The sequence below is a fragment of the Hipposideros armiger genome, unplaced genomic scaffold, assembly GCF_001890085.2.
Source record: "Hipposideros armiger isolate ML-2016 unplaced genomic scaffold, ASM189008v1 scaffold_742, whole genome shotgun sequence".
NCBI classification, from domain to species: Eukaryota; Metazoa; Chordata; class Mammalia; order Chiroptera; family Hipposideridae; genus Hipposideros; species Hipposideros armiger.
In genome coordinates this window covers 316,553-337,057 of record NW_017732092.1, presented here as the reverse complement: position 1 = coordinate 337,057, position 20,505 = coordinate 316,553, and the positions used below count along the sequence as shown (strand labels likewise).

Below are 20,505 nucleotides of genomic sequence, written 5' to 3'. Positions count from 1 at the left end.
GAGTTTAAAAAAAAAAAAAGCCCATAATGGTCTCTATCTAATGGGGAAGATTAAATAAGGTAATCCACATAATCCCCTTACAAAGAGACACAAGGTAGATACTCAAGAAATGTGTTTTGTATTAACAAATGGAATTGACATCAGGTATGTAAAATGCTCAGCACAGGAAAAGAGTTCATAATAATCACCGTTTGGTTATTTTATCATTTCCTGTGTCTGTCCCATGTACCTGGGCCTCAGTTTTCTCATCTGCAAAATGGGAGGACTGGACTCCCTCTTTAAGGACCTTTTCTTGTCCTAAGCTCTGTATGTTGTTCTAGAAATGTTTCTCTCTGGAGGTAGCAGGTCCTTAAGGATGAGTAAGCATGTGGGATGGGAGACAGTGGTGGGCAAGCCCATAGGGTGGGGGGATGATACCTTGGGGCTTGGAGACCAGGATGTGTGTAGGGAAAGAGCTTGAAAGGTTGATGGTGTGGCTGGGAGCAGATCATGAGGGTTATATTGACCTGGTTAAGGGTTCAGGGCATGGAGGTGGTCCAGCTTGGGCTCAAATCCCACATCCGCCATTTCCCAGCTATGAGATCTGGGACAAGGGATTTCCTCTCTGAGTGCTATTTCTACCTCTGGAAAATGGTGAGGATGTTTGCTAGTTACCAGTGGGGTGGTGTGGATTCCCTGAGCTCATATCTATACCAGCCTGCGAGAATAACAATAACAAGGCAACAATAGCGATAACTGCCTCCCAGGGGCCAAACGCTGTCCTCTGTCCTCTCCACAGAGTAACTCATTTAATATGAAGGGCTCAATTTATAGAGCCCTCAGTTTAAGGGCTCAGTTTACTGATTACTGAAGTAGGACAAATGACCTCTTAGATTGAATCCTCAGTTTGCCCTTCTATAAATGGGGCTATTTAATCCCCTCCCTGAACAGGTTTTGTCCACAAGATTGTGCTGAAAGGGTGTCTGGCTATGGTAGGTGATCACTAAATGGTGGCCCACATTTGGATGTGGCAAAAGGAAGCCACTGAAGGTTCCTGGGGAGGGAGATGGCTTTGATGTAATGAAAGCATACCCCAGTCCCCCATCTCTGCAATACCGGATGCTAAGTTAGTTACAGCTTCTCATAAGATCTAGTTCTTTGGAGACCTGGTCTCATTTGGAAACCTTAACTTCTTCGTGCCAACATTTCATTATTGTCCTTCTCCTCCACTGCTCCGGAGGACAGGCGCCCAGCTGGTTTATCACTCTGTCTCCAACATCTAGCCCTGGGCAAGTGGTAGGGAGCACAGTGATAATCACACGGGATAACACGTACTGAGTGCTTACTACGTGCCCGGCACCCATTCCAAGGGCTCAGCCAAGATGTGTTAAATCTTGGACAGAGGGGATTCTGCGAAGCTCTGCGTGATCACCTTCCCTCTCTGACTCTCAACAACCATCTTCCCAGCTCCCCCTCACCCGCCTGGTGTTTTGTGACACCAGGAGAAACACCTTCCATCCTGGAGTGTCGTTTTGTTGCCCTGGAAATCAGGGATGATCTCACCCCTCTCTTTCCTGGCCTTCCAGGTGTGAAGACAACACCTAGTGGTCAATGTCACTTTTTGCACAGGGCAAGAGAGAGCCATTGAATGTGCTGGGGGGCAGGTAGGATGTCCATAGAAGGAATGAGAAGAGGTTTAAGGAACATTGGCTTGGATAAAACCTTCTCCCCTTCACTCCTAGGACCTGAACAAATGGGTAAACAACAAACAAACAAAAAACCAGAGGATTTGTAAAAAATGACCCTTCCCACCCGTGATTCCTTGCTGTTTCTCAAACATAACAGTGTCCACCCACCTCACGGCCTTTGCCCCAGCTGTTCCCTCATCTGGTTCTTCATTCAGGTCAAATGTCACCTCACCAGAGGCCCAGCGCTCCCAGTCATGCTCTGTCATCACAGCCCCCTGTAGTTTTCTCAGGAGCCCTTACCAAGACCTGATGTTATACTGCAGATTTTTTTATTATCTAGGGTGGTGTTGCCCAGTAGACCTTCCTGAGATTAGGAAATGTTCTAGATCTGTGCTGTCCAATAGGGGAGCTACCAGCCACAGGGGCCTATTGGGCATGTGAAATAGTGTGACTGATGAACTGAACTTTTAATCTTATTCAATTTTAACTACTTTATTTTAAACTTATTTACTTATTATAAATTTAGATGGAAATAGCTAGGTGTGGCTGGTGGCTAAACAGCCTTGGACAGAGCAGAGCTAAAATTTCAGCTCCTCTTAGCAGGGCAGTGACTTTCTCCTCAGCATTCTCAGGGTCCAGCACTCTGCCTGGTAAATGTTTGCTGAATGAATGCACATGCAGGATTCCATTGGGGAGCATGGGCTCCCCAAAGTTGGCCAGGCAGATGGTAACCTGTCTTTTCCCACTCCTGTTTCTTCTCATGAGCGTCTTGCTTGCCAAACTCTGTATCCTTCCCGCTTCGAACCCAAGCTCAGAGTCTGTTGGACAAAGCCGGGCTCACCCAGACCCCCACACCAGCCCCCACCTCCACAGATAGCCTCACTCTCTCCAGCTTCACGAACTCACATTTATTCACAGACAGACAAAGGGACAGGGACGGACCTTTGCTCACTGGGACCCCAAGGGTCTGGCAGTTCCAAAGAGGCGATGGTGTCCAGTGTGTACAAAGGAGGCAGCCGGTAGGAGGCACCCCAGTCTCCATCCTTCTGGCCAGTGTCCTGCGCCTCCTTTTCCAAGCGGTCCTGCCTTGGGAAGTACCGGGTGAGCAGTTCATAACCAGCATCTGGGGCTTGGGGGTGGGCGATGGGGAGGGAGGGGCAGTCCCGGCCCCACCTCCTTAGTGTCAGGGCTGGGAAGGGCGGGATGGGTAGATGGAAGAGGGGCCTCCCCTTCAACTTCTCTCCTCTATATTGCAAACCAGGGTGGGGAGGGCAACTGGAGGGGCCGAGGGTGGGTATGAGGGTCAGGAGGCCAGGCTGCCGAATCCGCGCAGGTGTGCCTTGCTGTCAATCTCGTCTTCCTCCATCTCGAAGGCTGAATGGTCTTGGCTGTCGAAGCAGGAGGCGCTGAGGAAGACAGGGGGAGCCACCGGCGACTGGGGTGGGGTCCCCGGGGAGGGTGGCTCTTCCTTGATGTGTGCGATGGGCAGGGGCAGCCCTTCGTCCTCCTGCCCGGCCGGCGGGGGCGGTGGGGGCGGCGGGGGCGACGGCGGGGCCTGGGCCTGGGCCTGGGCCTGGAGAGCCTGCAGCGCAGCCGCCCGCTCCAGCTCGGCGCGGTGGCAGCGTTGGTGGCGCAGGAGGCTGTAGGCGCGAGAGAAGCGGCGCGGGCAGTGTGGGCACGGGTGCGGGGCGGGGCCCCCAGCGTGGACCTGCGCGTGGCGAGCCAGGTCGGCCAACCTCTTGAACTCGCGCTGGCAGCGTACGCACTGGAAGGGGCGCGCCCCCGAGTGGGTCACCCCATGCTGCCGCAGGTGCGCCCTGCGCCGGAAACCTTTGCCGCACTCGGGGCACCAGAAACGCGGCTCCCCGGCGGGGGGCCGGGCCGGGGCCTCATCGCCCCCGTTCTGCCCGCCTTCTCCCCCCTCTGGGGCAGCCCCGCACTCAGCCCCTTCACCCCCCTCGGGCCCCTTCCCTGAGTTCCGTCCACCCGAGGATTTGTCGTCCTTCTTGCCCGCCGTGGGCAGCGGGGCCAGCAGGCTGAGCGCGCCGTGCACGCGGCGATGCTGGCGGAGGTAGGAGGCGAGTCGGAAGGCCAGGCCGCAGTCCGGGCACACGAAGGGGCGGTCAGTGGAGTGGACCAGCCGGTGGCGGGACAGAGACCAGGGCCTGGCGAAGGCCTTGAGGCAGATGGAGCACTGGTGGCGCTTGGGGCGGGGTGGGGGGCCCCCTTCGCCCTCCTGCTCGCCCTCCGGGCGCAGGCACGGGTGCGCTTTGAGCTCGCCCTTGGTGGCGAAGGCTTCGCGGCAGCGGAGGCACAGCAGCGTCCAGTCGGCCTGGAGCAGGACCTGCTTCTCCTCCTGCCGCCCAGCCGCCAGCGCCAACTCGGCCCTCAGCTCCGCCGCCCCAGCCTCAGCCTCCTCCTCTTCCGACTCCCGGTCCCGGGACTCAGCACTCGTGGGGGCCACCAGCGCAGCCGGCTCCCCTGCAGGCCACGTTTCGGGCCACGCTGCTTCCTCCGGGGCGCCCGCGGCTGTGCTGGGCTGCTCCGGGCCCTCATCCTGCGGGCCCCAGTTGGACTCCGCTGCCTCCTTGGCTGCTTTCTCGATGGCTAGCTCGACCTCGCCTCCTGCGTGCTCCTGGGCCAGGTGGCGCCGCAGCTGGGCAGGCTCCGGGAAGGTGCGGGGGCAGGCGGCGCAGCGCAGCGGGGGCTGGGGCCCGTGGCCACGCAGATGGCGGGAGAGGTGGGCAGGCCGGCGGAAGGCCTTGGGGCACAGCGGGCAGGCGTGGGGTCGGAGGCCCGAATGGCTCAGCCAGTGCCGGGAGAGGTAGTAGGGGAAACGGAAGAGGCGGCCACAGGTGGGGCAGGGCAAAGGCGCCCGAGGGGCTCCAGCGCCCCCCCTGCCCCGGCCTCGACCTCGGCCTCGTCCACGGCCCCGGCCCCGGCCCCGGCCACGGCCACGGTGAGGTGGGCTGCCCTGGGCGGGTGGAGGGGGCTGAGGATCCATGCCTGTGAGGAGAGAGGGGAGAGACAGGGAGGTGGAGGTGCAGAGGGTCAGATGTTTAAGCCAGAGAAAGGGTGAGAGAGACAGAGATGTGACAGAGGCAGAGATGCGAGAGAGACCAGGAGAAACAGAGACAGGATGGTGAGCCACAGAGAGACAGGGACACCCAGCAGAGGCAGAGATGAAGAGAAAACAAAGAGAATTAAACAGAGACGGTGCAAACAGAGAGGTCAGCAGAACCGTGGTAGGATGGAGGTGGGGACAGACATGAAGACGGAGAGACACACAAGAGACCAAGTCAGTGACCGCTGTTTTTCCAGGGGCCCCGCTTTTGGGAGGGGCTGGGAACAAGCCAGCCTTCGGTGCCGGAGGGGGACGGGTGCAGGTCAGAAAACGGAGGCCGAGGAAATGGGGTGTGGGTGCCCAGACGCTGGGAGAGGCCGGGAGTAGGAGCAGAGCCCCAGACTCTTGGGTATGAGCCGGGAGGGGGCTGGAGGCCCGGACGCCTGAGATTCAGGGAGGTGGGGGCTGGGGGTTGGGCCCGATGAAGGATCTAGACCCCTGTATGCGCAGGGTACGGGTTTTGGGGTCCCAGTGGTGAGGAGGGCTGGAGGAGGGGGCTGGGCTCCTCAGACAAGGGAGAGGAGGGGGCGGGGGGCCCAGTTGTCTGAATTCTCCAGGGAGGAGGAGACTGAGGGCCAGGCCCCTGGGGCCGTTGCTGGGGGTCCCTAGGTCCCCCAGGGGGCGGATCTCCCCGCTGGGCCCAGCCTGCCGGTCTCGCAGACATGATCTGCAGAATTGGGGCCTCAGTGGAGGCCTTACAGATTCCTGAGCTGGGGGCCTGGACTTGGCCCCGATCTCTGAGCGCCCGGTGCTTACCTCGGCCTCCTCTGTGCCTTTCTTCCTTCCCCGCGGCCGGCCGACAGACGGTGGTGGCGGGGAGGGAGGGAGGGCCCTAAGCGTGGTAGGGGTGGGGGGTGGAGGAGGCTGGGCTCGGTGTCACCGCCTAAGCCTTCCCCCCGGAAACCCGCCTTTTCTCCCAGTCTGAGAGAGGAAAGATTGGCTGCAAAGCCGGAAGCTAGAGGATGAGGGTACTCAGTGGGCGGGGAGGGAGCGTGCCTGGGACTCCTGGGTCCTCTAACTGGGAGGGGTCTGGGGACCTGTCCTCTGGGCTCCCAGAGAGAGGTCTGCGAGGCTGGGTCCAGCTCCCCTCCCCTCGAAACAGACACATATATTCATTCATTTCTTCAACAAACACACATTTATCAGGTCCTGTCTATGCCAGGCACTGTGTTGAGGGAGTGGGGGTGGCTGGGGAGGATATGAATGAAGCAATGGCAGAGGCTTCAGGGAAAGCACCGGCACTCTGGACTGGAACCTGACTCCAGCCATTACTTGGCTGCCTGAACAAGCTACTCTCTCTTCTCTTCCGCCCTGTGATAAGCCTGCATATCTTCATTCAATCCTAAACAAAGTGTTCACTAAGCACCTACTATAGGACAGTTTTGCATGTATTTTGCTACATATATTCACTTGATCCTAAGCCACCAACATTTACTGAGCTCCTACTATGGGCTGGATCTGTCCTTGGTGCTGGAGCTATACATAGTGGCAAAGACAGAGGCCGTTGGGCCCTATCTGCAGGGAGCTCACGGTCTGATACAGGAGCAGGCGGACTCAGGTCCAATCACCCTCCTGGAGAGTGTGTCCTAATTCAGGAAACATCATGCTGTGGGAATACAAAGGACAGAGAAGGCACTGAGCTGAGCTCACACTTGGAGCAAGAGTGATCCCTGAGGGCTTCCTGGAGGTAACCATGTTTCAGCTGAAACCTGCAGGATGAAAGCTGAGGGTTAGGAATGGGAAGGAGGAGCAAAAGGAAACAGGAGAGAAAAATACCAATACAGCCACACCTCAAATACCTAACATTGAGCAGAAAAGGCATGTTTCAGGAGTACACCTCTAGCTTAACGCTGTTTGCTCAAGGTGAAATATGCGCTCAGCATGGTTGGCAAGAATGTGGGAAGCAGGACCTTTCATACGGGGCTGAGGCAAGTAAAACTTGGGATAGTTTTAACGATCGAGCATTTCCAGGAATGTATCCGTCACATAGGTCTACTCAGAAACATGCAAAAGGATGCCTGTACCAGGCTTTTTTTTTTAAAGATATTATTGGGGAATTGGGGGAGGGGAACAGCGCTGGAGAATCAGGGGAAGGGGAACAGACAAGTTGCTGTCCTTTTGTTGTTCAGTCTAGTTGTGGAGGACGTTGCTTCACTGGCCCACGTTGGTATTATCATTGCGCTCTTCCCGGGTGAGGCAGATCAGTCGCCAGCCTCTGGATGGCCGCTCACGGGGGCTCTTGGCAGCTCACACCGGTTGCCAGCCGCTCACGTTGGCAGCCAGCCACACACAGTAGCTTATGGCAGCCCACTGCAGCAGTGGCTGCAGCCTACGCCATCACCGGCGACTCGCGGCAGCCCAGCTCCAGGTCGAGCTGTTGTTCACCATCTTAGCTGTAGAAGGCAGTGTCACTGGACCCCCTGTGAGATCCAAACCGGGGCCCTGCTGCTCAGAGCTGGTGTCCCAAGCCAGCTCTTAACCAATGTGCCACTTGGCCGGCCCTGTACCAGGTTTTAATCCGTGCAGTATTGCACATTGCTACAAAAGGCTGGAAATAAGCTAAACGTCCATGGGTTGGGATTTGAGAAATAAATCATGATTGGTCCATCCAGTGGAATGTTATGTGTCCATTAAAAATGGATGAAGAAGCTCTCCGTGGAAAAATATGGAAAGACTCCAAGTGATAACGTGAAGGAGAGGGGAAACGGGAGGTGAAGAGCAGCTTATAGCCTGTTCTCTCTGTGCTGATCAGAGCCTTGTGGCTGGAAGACCTGGAAGAAGACAGAGGAAACTAGCAACATTGTCCAACTCCCAGGACTGAAACTTACTACACCCTATCCTTTTTGTATTTTTGAACTTGAAACCATGTGAATGTGTCCCAGACTCAAACAAGTAAAGGAAATAGACACTGGGGATGATCAAAATAAATAAAATGAAAGTAGGTAGCAGTTTACTCTTGTAAGTGCTTTACAAATACAAGCCCATTTATTTCTCCTCACCTTATGAAGTGGGTAGCATGACTGTCCCAGTTTTGAGAGCAGTACTAAATGGTACTTCAAAGCTGGTGAGTCTCAATAGGTCTTTGCGTTTCCCAAAGAGGCAGGAGAAATTATAGAGGCCAGGAGCATAATCCTTAAAAGCATCTGGTCAATAATACTATTTTAACAAGGATATATGCATATGGAATAAAAGTCCAAACACATTCATGAAAACAATAAGCACCAAATGTGGGGCAGGGGTTACTCATGAGAAATGAGAAGCAATCAGATCCTGGACAGTGCTGTGTAGAGTGAGGCGTTATCTCTAATGTTTTAAAGCTGGGAGTCAGTATATGGGTGTGGGTGTACTTTTTCATTGGGTAAAATACATGAAAGATAAGACTTACCATTTTAAAGTGTAAAATTCAGTGGCATTCAGTATATTCATGATGTTGTGTAACTACCCCCACTATCTAGTTCCAGAACATTTTCATCACCCAAAAAGCAGTTACCCCGCCCCCATTCCCTTCTTCTCCCCGCCCCTAGCAACCAATAATCAGCTTTTTCCTCTACGTGTTCGCCTACTGTGGATATTTCGTCAGTGGAGTTAGAGGATATATGGTCTTTTACAACTGGCTTCTTTCAATTAGCATAATGTTTTCGAGATTCATCCATGTTGTAGCATGTGTCCATGCTTCAGTCCTGTTTGTGGTTGAATAATTTTCCATTACGTGGGCATACTACATTTTGTTTATCTATTCATTGACTGGTGGACAGTTGGGTTGTTGCTACCTTTTGGCCATTGTAAATAGTGTTATTGTGAACACTTGTACTTTTTCTTTGAATGGCTGTTTTCAATTCTTTTAAGTATTTGAGGTCAGACAATTAAGTTCGCGAACTCATCCTAGAAAACGTGCTACATACCTCATTACTGAATATCACTACAGTCACCTTCAAAGTACTCCCCTTGGGGAGCTATACACCAATGCCAGCGCCTAGTCCACCCTTCAAAGCAATTTTGGAACTCTTTTTCTGGAATGGCCATCAGAGCTGTCGTTGTATTACCCTTGATGTCCTAACAAAATGTCCTCCTTTCAATATTTCCTTTATCTTCGGGTAAAGAAATAAGTCATTGGGGGCCATACCAGGTGAGTAGGGCGGGTATTCCAATACAGTTATTTGATTACTGGCTAAAAACTCCTTCACAGACAGTGCCATGTGAGCTGGTGCATTGTCATGATGCAAGAGCCATGAATTGTTGGCAAAAAGTTCAGGTCGTCTAACTTTTCCACGCAGCCTTTTCAGCACTTCCGAATAGTAAACTTGGTTAACTGTTTGTCCAGTCAGTACAAATTCATAATGAATAATCCCTCTGATATCAAAAAAGGCTAGCAACATTATTCCAATAAGTTCGTGAACTTAATTGTCAGAACGCGTAGCTTTAGGTTGTGTATGTTATTTTATTATTCAAATTTTAAAAGTTTATTATTATTTTTAAATGAATTGAGGAATGGAGGTGTTATGAAAGAAAATTTCAAGTAGAGAAAACAGCATGTTGTGTGTGAGGGGTGGGTGGGGGAGGGTTGTGTCTTGGGGGAGATTGGGGCCGTGGATTGGGGCATCAAAAGCAGCCAGTGTAGTGGAGAGACGCCAGAGCTGCGTGAGCGACTGTGTCCTGCCTCCTGGTCCAGGCTGAATGTTGGATGCATTCCGAGTCCACTGAGAACCCATTGAAAATGTTTTAAGCTGGAGAGTCACATGATCTGATTAGTGTTCTAGAGAAATTCCTGTGGGACCCGTGTGGAGGCCCAGCCGGATGCAGGAGAGACCAAGGCGGGAGCAGGGAGGAGGTGGGGCATGGGTCCAGGTGAGAGAAAGGCCTGGGTGGGGCCGGCCTGGACTAAGCAGGGGGCGGGACCTGGCGCTGATTGGCTCAGACCTGCATTCCTGGATGCCAGTCCCACCCCAACCACCTCTTCATTGGCTCTTTTGCTTTCCATCCAGTCTCCAGCACCCACAGCTCACATAATATAACTCTTGCCTGGACACCCTCCCATGGCTCCCACTCTTCCTCCCCACTTCCTCGGCTCCTGCCTACAAGGCTCTACACGTCTGGCCCCCCAGGGCCTCTCTGAAAAGATTCCTCTCTCCCTGCAATTCACCTTGCCCCCAACCACACCACCCTCTTTACTCTTTTTGGACTGAGGTCCTTTGCACATGCGGTTCCCCCGCCTGGAATGCCCTTCCTCTAGATTTCCATGAAGTTTCCCTACTCCCCTCAATTCTTTCACATCTCAGAGACCTGTCCTGCCCACCCTGGCAAAAATAGCCCTCCTGTCACCCTCTAGTCCTTACTCTGCCTTAATTTTCAACATTGTACTTATCGCCAACAAGCATTAGGCTACTTGTCGCCTACCCACTGATTACCTATCTCACCTCCCAATGGAATATAAACAAACTCCCTGAGGGCGGAGTTTTATTGTGCCTGTTTAAGTGCGCGCGACCCTCAGAGAATATTCAGGTGGAGGCGCTCAGCTTTCCGAGGTCCCTATTCATGACTCCGTAGAGGACAGCCGGAAGCCATCCCCATGACAGTTCTGTCACTTTTCCATGTTCTCTACTCTCCAGGCAAAGAGGGTCTCAAAGTGGGCGGTCTTGTCCCTGGGGCGGTGCTTGTATCTAAGGGAAGGATGGGTCTTGTTTCTCTGAGGCAGATGGGTTTTTTGTTTGTTTGTTTTAACGCCAAAGAGATGAGTCTGGTTCCTGATTCCTGGGTGTTGGTGGCAGAGTGAAGAGGAATATCTCTAAGATTGAGTGTCCCTAGGGGGTTGAGTCTTTTCAAAAGCGCAATTGCGGGTCTCCAGGCCAAAAAGTCTTCCTTGAAGGCCAGCCTCGTACTTGTTTTCTCTCCCCCCAGATATATGTCACCTCCTTTAAATTTTTTCCTTGTGTAATATGAGATGCACCGTTTAAAAGGGCACCATACAAATGCACAATTTAACAAATAATTATAAAATGATCACCAGGTTAAGAAAAGAGATGTTGGCAGTCACCCCAACAGAAGAGTCCGGCGTGTCCCATCCCCAGCTTAACATGTCTGACCTCACTGTGCTGAGTTTAATGGGGGGAGGGGAGTTTTCCTTGCTTTCCTGAATGGTTCAGTACCCACGATACATCCTAAACAACATTACAGTTTAGTTTTGCGTGCTTTTTTAGCAATAGAAATAGTCATACTCTGTGCACCTGGCTTCTTTGTGAGTTCCATTAATGTAATTCTGTATATCGTACTCATTTATTCTTGTTGCTGTATAGTATTCCATAGCATAATATACCACCATTTATTTCTCCACTGTATTGTTGATGGATGTCTTAGTTCACTCTGGCGGCTGTAACAAAATACCACCAACTGGGTGGCTTATATACAACAGAAATGTATGGCTCACAGTTCTGAAGGCTAGAAGTCTAAGATCAAGGTGCCAGTGCGGTCACCTTCTAGTGAGGGCCCCTTCCTGGTTCATGGCTGGCATCTTCTTGCTGTGTCCTCACATGGAAGAAAGGAGAGGTATCTCTCTGAAACCTCTTCTATGAGGGCACTGATCCCACTCACGAAGGCTCCACCCTCATGATTTAAGCATCTCCCAAAGGTGTCTAATCCCACTAGGTGTTAAGATTTCAACATATGAATTTTGGGGGGACACTAACATTTCAGAGCATAGTAAATGGGCGTTTCAGTTGTTCTGAGCTCAGGGCTGTACATTTCGCTCCTGTGAATGTTTTCAGATGTGTCCCCTGGTGCAGCAGAGCACAAGTTTCTCTAGGGCTCGTGCCTAGCAGTGGGATCACTGCATCATAGGCCATGCACACCTTCAGCTTTAGTAGAGCATGCCAACCTCGTAGGCATCTTAAATTTGAGAAGTTCAGGATGGAACTCTTTTTTTTTTTTTAAGATTTTATTGGGGAATTAGGGGAGGGGAACAGCGTTGGGGAATTGGGGAAGGCGAGCAGACAAGTTGCTGTCTTTTTGTTCTTCAATCTAGTTGTGGAGGACATCGCTTCACTGGCCCATGTTGGTATTATCATTGCGCTCTTCCCTGGTGAGGCAGTCGCTCGCAGGCTATTGGATGGCCGCTCACAGCGGCTCCAGCGGCTCACAAAAGCTCACACCCGCTGCCAGCCAGCACCACTGCAGCCTACACCATCACCGTGGACTCTCAGCAGCCCAGCTCCAGATTGCGCTGTTGTTCACCATCTTAGCTGTAGAGGGCACAGCGTCACTGGCCCTCATATGTGGGATCTGAACCGGGGCCCTGATGCTCAGAGCTGGCATCCCAAGCCAAATCCTAACCAACGTGCCACTCGGCTGGCCCCAGGATGGAACTCTTGATCCCTGTTGTCCCTACCCAAAGTTGTTCGCCTCTAGTTTTCTGGTTTTAATACCAGTGCCACCACCTAACCAGTCCCTCCTGCTTCCTCCCTTTCCATTACATACACACACACACACACACACACACACACACACACACACACACACACAGATACATTCTGCCTCCAGGATTCATTTTGATTCCATCCACTTCTCTCCATCGCTCTGGTCCAGGCCCCCACACCTCTCCTGGTGGACTGCTTTCACTCTACCTCTCCAGCTCCTCCTCCACTCAGCAGCCAGAGGGCTCCTCGTGCAGCATTAAGAGTGGTTACATCCCTTCACACTTTTAAGATCTTGCTTGCCATGGCCCAGGAAGCACATTCAAATGCCTATCTTGGTCCACCAGGCTCTGTGTGACCTGACTCCAGCTTACCTCTCCACCTCGTCTCATCCCTCCCTCCTCTGGGCTCACTCCCTCCTAGGACCATCCAGACATCCTCCTGGCCACTCCTCCTCACCCTTCCTGGCTCAGATCAGAGGGCCACCTCTGCAGAGAAGCCTGCCCTGATAACCCCATCTAAGGTGGCATAGCTCAGTCACTCACTTTCTTAACACCCTCCTTCATTTCCTCCAGAGTGCTCATAACCCTCTGAAATTGCCTTCTTTGTTTCTTTTTTACTCTTTTCTACACCCTGTCAGCCACGCACTACACTATTGACTCCACCAGGAGTTATCTTGTTCACTGTTGGGTCCTCAGAGGGGGTTACAATGCCTGGCACAGAATGGGCACTCAGCATAGGAAAGTAATCTGGCACCTAGGAGACAATCTAAAGGCCCGTCCATTCTCTGATGGGGGTTGGAGGTAGCTTCTAATGTACAAATTCAGTTGCCTAGGAGGCAAAGTCTAAGCGGTTAGGAACTTGTCTGTAAAGTGACAGTGTGTTTTTAAGGGGAGTGTGTCCTATGGGATTGATGCTTCACAAGGGCCTGTGTGGTTCTAGGGGGGCATGTCAGCCCATGGAAGTGAGTCTTGTGTTTAAGGAGCCGGGTTTCAATTTAGGTAAGACTTAAACCATCTCTGATTTTAAGGGCCATGCAAAGGATGAAGGCTCTGTCTCTATTTAGGGGGCCTTCCTAAGTCAGGGAGGGAGAAACCCCCCACCCCCTGTACCAAGGATCAGAAAATGAGACAGCAGTGACTGACAGGGCAAGGTTTATTGGGGTGGTCCTGGAGACACTGGGAAGTGTGACAAGGGGGGTGAGGTCAAGGCTCACAGGGGGGACCCCCTAGCCAACCCTCCCTTCCCCTTTGGGTTGGGAGGAACAGAGACAAACTGACAGATGGAGAGAAAGACCAACAGGTGCTACAGCAGAGCGGGAGGGCTACCCAGTGTCCACCACCTCCCACTCAGGTGAGTTCACAGGACGGGGAATGACAGTGGAAGAGGAAGGGGAGTGTCTTCTCTATTCACTCTAAGGAGGGTGGGGTGCAGGCCACGACTTGGGCCAGCCCATTCCAGTGGACAGGGGTGTGTGTATCCAATCAGTCCATCCTACTGGGCAGGGGGATTCCAAACCAGCCTAATCTAGCGTTTGGGGGTAGGGGGTGGGGTCATTAGGGTTAGTCCATTCCACAGTAGGGAAGGGAAACCTAACTGGGGAGTGGGTTGAGGGCAGAGGGCATCTACCCTGGTCCTCTTTCGGCATAGGGAATGAAGTGGCAGGAAAGGCAGACTCCGGCTATAGCCATTATCTGGGGGCACCAGTGACTGTGGTGGGTAGTGATTGGAGGGGATCCAGGGACATTTGAGGACACGGTCCCCCCACATTCTCCATATCCAGATCGTTTGGAATGATGGCTCTCAGAGAGAGGGCAGGTTTCCCTTGGGGGAGGTATGCCCATCTCTTATTAGGGCCCTCAAGATGAGAAGAACTTCTGGAGACCCATTTCTCATTCCTAAGTCCCCCAACTTAGGGGCATTGATTTTGGGGTGCCTAGCACAGGTTCCAGGGGATCCTCAAGCTCAGGAGTCTCTCCATAGACCCGGGACCCCCGAGCTGAGGAGTTTTCGGTTTATTTGCTGTCCATCAGCTCAGGGGGCTGTGTGGGTTTCTAGTGGCCCCATCTCTCCAACCGGGGTCCCCTCATCTCGGCGTGTCTGGATTTGGACCGTCCCCTGGGCCGGGCCCTGAGTCCAGCCCCAGGCTAGGTGGTTGCACGGAGGGGCACGGGTCAATCCATGCCCCGGTGCAGCTTCAGGTGCCTGGAGAGGTTGCTGAGCGTGATGAAGCCCTTGCCACATATGTGGCAGGGGAAGGGCCGCTCGGTGCCGTGCAGCAGCCGGTGGCGCTTGAGGTAGCACTCGTGGCGGAAGAACTTGCCGCACTCGAGGCACGGGAACGGCTTCTCACCCGTGTGCACCAGCACGTGCCGCTCCAGGTCGCGTGGCGAGCGGAACAGCTTCTCGCACTCTGAGCAGCCGAAGATCTTCTTGCCGCGGCCCGAGCCGGACGCGGGCTCCCCCGACGCGGGCTCCCCCTCGGGGGCTGCTGTGGCCGCCTCTGCCCCGCCGCCCTCGCCATGGCTAGCGCGCCGGTGCTCCTCCAGGGCCCCCAGGGCCGCGTACAGCGCCCCGCAGTGGCCGCAGCCGTAGGTGGCCGGCCCCGAGTGCGCCTCCAGGTGGCTGGCCAGGGCCGCAGCCGATGCGAAGAAGGTCCCGCAGTCGCACTGGTACAGGGTGTCTTCCGATGGCTCCGCCGCAGTCGCTGGCGCAGGGGCCTCCCCGCCGCCCTCAGGGAGCAGCCGCCCCAACTCGGGCACGCCGCCCCCGGCGCGGCCCAGGAGCAGCCGGCCGTCCCAGGCCGCTCCAGCGTCACCTGCCTCCACAGCGCCACCCTCGCCAGGGGTCTCGGGCCCAGCGGCGGCCCCCGCAGCCCAGGCCTGTGCAGGGGGCGCGCCTGGGCCCTGCAGGTCATGCGTCAGCTTGTGCCGCTCCAGCAGCGCGGGAGCGTTGAAGTCGCGCTCACAGCGTGGGCACTTGAAGGGCTTCACGTCGGTGTGTGCGGCCCAATGGGCAGCCAGCTCACGGCCATGGTCGAAGCGCCGTGCGCAGGCACCGCACGCAAACGGGGGCAGCGAGGCGGCTGCTGCAGCTGCAGCCTCCGCCAGCCCCCAGCTGCCCGGGCCCGCGCCCGCCCCGTCCGGACCCTCTCCGCCGCTGCCGGTCCCCGTGCCCCCGCACACAGAGCAGGGCCCCACGTTGCAGCAGACAGAGCAGGGTGCACTCAGGGCGGGCAGGCCGGGGCTGGGTTGCAGGGGAGAAGGGAGCACCCCGCGGTGCTGGCGCTTGAGGTGGCGACCCAGGCTGGAGCGTGAGGAGAAGCGGAGCTCGCAGACCAGGCAGCAGTAGGGCTTCTCACCAGTGTGGACAACCTGGAGGGTGGGAGGAAGAGCAGCACATCAGGGTTGAGGATCTGGCCTGCAAGGCAGGTTTCTGGACTCAAAGAGGGAGGCATCTCAAGATCCATGTGAAGCCTACAAGACCATGATCTAGCTTCAGTCCTCTTACTCTCCATCTCTGCTTTTTGGCCACAGCTGGCATGCTTTTAGGCGCTCTAGCCTCAGGACCTTTGCACACGCTATTCCCGCAGGCTGGGCAACTCTCCCACTCTTTTTGTCTCTTATTTCCAACAACCCCGCCTAGAAAACTGGCACTCCCTAGGAGAGTGGTTAAACATTGAAGCTTTGAGCACTGATAGACCTGGGTTCAAATCCGAGCTCTGCCTTCCACGCCAAGTGAAAACTTGGACAGGTAATGGCATTTCTGGGGCTCTGCTTTTCTGCTCTGCCAAATGGGCACAATAAGATGTACCATCTCATAGCATTGTTGTGAGGATAGGGTAAAATCATCACAAAACTACTCAATTCCTGGAAACTAGAATTATTGACAAACTTTCTCACGTCCAACTGATGTTCTCTAAACCAGTGAATATTGGGGAGAGCAGGAGAGCTTTTATAATCACCTGAAGTGGGAAGTGGCTCTTCTAGGTAAATGCTCTAGAACCTTCTAGAGCAGAAATGCCCAATAGAACTTTCTGCAAGTGATGGAAATGTTCTATATCTGTATTGTCCAAAATGTCACCACTAGCCACATATGGCTGTTGAGCCCTTGAAATGTCGCTAGGTGGCCAAGCAAGACCGTGCCTTACAGAGGTCTCTACTGATATTCGCCTTTGTGGTTTATTTAAGGGTCCTGGACTAGTCGACAGGTTTCAACTGTAGAGTCCTATTGACTGGTAGCGTCTGCCTGGAGAGCTTTGGGGGAGAACTGTGAGGCTAGATGAGAAAGAGCGCAGTGCTAGATTAGTCATGTCTTCCATGGGCAGGATCTGAAGTAGGAATGCTATCTCAGGAACACCATCCATGACCCCATCCCTGACCTGGATCACTCCAGATCTTTCTTCTATTAGCCTCAGAATACAGTTACCCTCTGTCCTCACATGTCTCAATTGCAGTTTGACATTAATCTCATTGTTCAGCTAATGTCTCCCCCACTAGACTCTTGGCTCTGGGAGGCCATGAAAGGGGAGGACTGTGTCTGTGCCTGCATATTATAGGTACTCATTAAATGCTCAGCTGAATGATAACTTACCAGTGGGCAGGGGTGAGACCTCAAAGGGCTGTGAATGTCACATCAAGTTAAGGAGCTTCCCCGTGATACTAAGGATCAGGAGTTTTAAGGGAGGGGGTGCCTGGTCACTCTGTGATGGATCCAGAGGCTGGACATGAGGGGGAGAAACAGGAGGTAGGAAGACCGCTTAGAAAGTTGGGTCCAACATCCAGGATGTGAGGTCCTAACCCAAGGCAGATGCCATGGGGACAGAGAGGAGGGCACAAGTGTGCAAGACCAGTGATATGTCTGGTTTTACTTATCCTTGTAGCGTAAGTGTCTGGCCTACAGAATAAAATCCCACTCCTCACAACAGCTGAGAAGATGTACATGCCTCAACCCCTGACTGCCTTCCACTTCATCTTCTTTTGCACTTCCCACGCTCGCTCCACCCCAACCGCATGGTCTCCCATCCCTTCCTTGTAAACACCAACCTCCTTCCCACATGAGGGCCCTTGCACTTGCTGTTCCCTCTACCTGAAATACTTTTCCTATGGCAGATGCTTGTTCATAGTTTGGATCTCAGCTCAAATATCACCCTGCCCTTCACTACCTTGTCTGGTAGCCCACAGTTCTCCCCTCTTTATTCCTGAACACAGACTTGTTATTATTGTTTTGTAATTTCCTTCCCAACACTTCACCTTTTCCAGAACATTCTTGACTGTGTATTTGCTTTCTTGTTGATTGTCTACCTGGCTCCTGACCACCTCCAATGGAATGGAAGTTTTCAGAGCTTGGACTTTATTGATTTCACTTTGGTGACCAGTGTTGGGAACAGGGAAAGCGCTCAATAGATAATCACTTAATAAAGGAATTAAGCACATGCCTGGTAAATCTGTTTTTTAAAATGGTAAAAGAAATTGCAGATGCTGGTGCAGTGTGTGAGCAGGGGAACGGGAGAAGGGAGGAGCCTATAGGTGGGGCAATGTACTATGAATGTTTTCCTTGTGGGTTGGGTGGTGACTGAAAGAGAAACCCTTCGTGTTTTGATTGGTCAGGGCGCTTTGGCTGGGAAGGAGGGAGACAAAATGTCCTAAGGGGAGGAGTGGGTGAGTGGGCCTTGGGCACGCTGCCTGTTGCCCAGAGTGGGGCCATGGCTCCAAGAGTGTGTCCAGCCCCGGGAGGCAGCCGGGCCTGCCTGCGGGACTCACCTGGTGGTGCAGCAGGCCGGTGGAGTCTCGGAACCCCTTGGGGCAGGCGGAACAGCGGTAGGGCCGCTCGCCTGTGTGCGAGCGCAGGTGGTTGGCCAGGTTGAAGCTGTGCTTGAAGCCCTTGCCGCAGCGCGGACACGCGTGGGGCTTGAGTGCAGTGTGCCGAGCGAAGTGGCGCCGCAGGTCCGAGCGATAGCGGAAGCTCTTGCCACACTCACTGCAGTGAAACGGGACGCGAGGGGCGGCGGCGGGTGGTGCCGGCGCCGGGGCAGGGACCGGGGGCGCTGGCAGCGGGGCATCATCCATTGTGGCGTAGCACGAGGGCAGTGGTGGGTGGGGGCTTTCTGGAGCGAGGTGGAGGAGACATGGAGGGCAGGTGAGGGGGTCATTTCCCCATCAGCCCTCCCCCATCAGGCTCCTGGGACTCACAGACCCACCACCTGCCCCGCCAGGAGCCCAAACCACTGCACGCAAGCCACTCCCACCAGGACCATACCCACAGTTTAAGCTCCTCCCACCCTCCTAGAAACCCTTCTCCCAGTCATCTGCCAATCTCCTCAATCACTCCAAGTCGCTTCTACCTCACTGAGTGTTTTTACCCCTGAGAACAGACTCTTGCTCCTCTAAGCCCCGCCCAGTGTGGTTAAACCCAGCCCAATCCTTTCACGGTCCCTTCACACAGTTCTCAGAGCCTCTAGTGTTCCTTGAAAAGCTCTTTCCCACTTCCCTCTAAGCTCCTGCCACCCTTCTTTGAAGATGAAAGCCCTGGAACCTCAGATAAAACTAACTAAAACATGTTTTACCAGCAAAATACGGGTAATACGAGGACCTACCTCGTGGAGTGGTGGTGAGGACTAAGCAAAATTGTGGCCATGCGGGTTGCCTGCTTACTTAGGTCTGAGCACAGCAAAGACTCAGCAGATAAACTTTTTATTACAACTGTCCTGTAAGTACCTCCGAGTGTCCTCTTTAAATTCCACCCTTCTCTACTAAGATCCACCTCCAAAACCCCACTCAATTTTTCCTTAAATTCATCCTTGAAGTAAGCCCCGTCCTTTCCAAGACACCCTCCACCACCCCTTCTCACTTTCTCAGTCCTTCTGAGTTCCGCCCCAGGCCCTCTACATCATTTCACTTGCATTATGAAGACTTGATATTTCCACTAATAATCCTCCAAATTATATGCCTAAACTTCACCTCCTCATTGTACTTTCTCTAAGCCACACCCCTTAAGAAAGCCCACCTCTAAGCTTCTGCCACCTTCACACTGAGCCTCAGCTTCCTCACTCTGCCCCAGTTAGGACCCTTCAACCTAGGGCCCGGCTACCTTTCTCAGTAAGCCACGCCCCTTTACTAAACCCACCCTTTGCCTAAGTTCCTCCTATTTCCATCCACAGTCCTGCTGCCCCGCCCATTTCTACTCTAAGCCACACCCACAGAGGCTCCTCCCAGTCATTGCTCCTCCCTAGCTGCTACTAAGTCCCGCCTCCTCCCCACCCAGTCGCCCTCGGGGCCAACTCGCCCCCCCCCACCCCCGCCAGTCCGCTAGAGGACCCAGGCCCCGAGAGCCAGCCTTTTGTGCCCCTCCCCCCGTCCCTAAAAGGTGCGGCCCCGGGCGCCCGGGGCGGGGGCAGGTCAGGCGGGACCCGCGGGCAGGCGAGTCCACCTCGCTCGAACGGCGCAGGGGTTCTGGAGCCCTGGGGCGGCCCCGGGAGGCCGGGAAAGTCAGTCGGCTTTCCTCTTTAATTACTTACACCTCCCTCTGGGCGCCGACATTTTGGGCAGCGGGGCAAGCGTCACTTCCACCCGGGGGGCCCCTCGACTTCCGCCTCGGCTCCCTTCTCCCCCGCACGCCCCCTTTCTCCCGCCTTCTTGACCTCCTCCCTCCCAGCCGCCCGCCCTTCTCCCTCTTTCTCGTCCCTTTTCCAGCACTGATAGTTAAAGAAGCCAGGTCGGCGCCATCTTGGGTGAGGGCAGGAAGAGGGGCGGGGCTTGAGGGAAGCGACCCGGCGCCATGCAGACTAAGGGCAACAAGCTTAGTGCGCGGCTCCTCCCCGCCGTGTCGACGCTAACAGGTGATAGCGCAGATTCGGGCCGACTTGAGTTCCTTTTCGCAGCTCCTGCTGGGTAGGATGTAGAGTTGCATCAGGAGAAGAGAAATCGAAATTCCGATGCGATAGATAGGCAAGAACAGGCTCCATCTTGTCCTCAGTCCTCCAGCGGTCTTTGAAGCTTACCAGGCGCCATGTTAATTACGGGAAGGAGCAGCCATTTTCCCGCTCCTCATCCTTTCGGTAGCTGTCTTTGATTGGGTCACCGGCTGGGTATTTTGTGGAAGGAAAGACATTTCTACGTTGTTGGGGATGTGTTGGATTATTTACCGCTCGAGAGCGCCGGGTGCGCAGGCACGAATGTGACCCGCCTTGAGGACCCAGCGCGTCCCTTTGTTCCCCGAGGGCGCGGGCCCGACGGGGAGGGGGCGGGGCTGCCGGCGTCCGCTCCGAGGGGCGGGGCCGTCCCCCGCGCGCGCGCGCGCCGCCGAGGGGCAG

General features: G+C 54.4%; 2 protein-coding genes across 10 annotated transcripts in view; both read right to left on the bottom strand.

The window, feature by feature from the left end:
* The window catches only part of ZNF579 (zinc finger protein 579), a 10,100-nt gene extending 4,467 nt beyond the window's left edge, over positions 1-5,633 (bottom strand). For 5 of the 6 annotated variants that reach the window (XR_002122286.1, XR_002122287.1, XR_002122289.1 and 2 more), the window contains exons 1-2: positions 5,548-5,633; positions 2,610-4,673 (exon numbers count right to left, since the gene is read on the bottom strand). Coding sequence is in view for 1 of the 6 variants with exons in the window: in XM_019627959.1 (XP_019483504.1) it covers positions 2,971-4,671 (1,701 nt within the window). In the remaining 5 variants the exon portion in view is untranslated. Of the gene's footprint in view, positions 1-2,554; positions 4,674-5,547 lie in introns of those variants that run through there. The other variant, XM_019627959.1, reaches the window with a different exon arrangement.
* Positions 5,634-13,331: 7,698 nt separating this feature from the next.
* Positions 13,332-20,505, bottom strand: part of FIZ1 (FLT3 interacting zinc finger 1) — a 7,609-nt gene continuing 435 nt past the window's right edge. The window contains exons 1-3 of one of the 4 annotated variants that reach the window (XM_019627915.1): positions 18,790-20,484; positions 17,957-18,300; positions 13,332-15,568 (exon numbers count right to left, since the gene is read on the bottom strand). In XM_019627915.1, the coding sequence (XP_019483460.1) occupies positions 14,369-15,568; positions 17,957-18,262 (1,506 nt within the window). In that variant the 5' untranslated portion in view covers positions 18,263-18,300; positions 18,790-20,484 and the 3' untranslated portion in view covers positions 13,332-14,368. Of the gene's footprint in view, positions 15,569-17,956; positions 20,485-20,505 lie in introns of those variants that run through there. The other 3 variants (XM_019627916.1, XM_019627914.1, XM_019627913.1) reach the window with 3 other exon arrangements.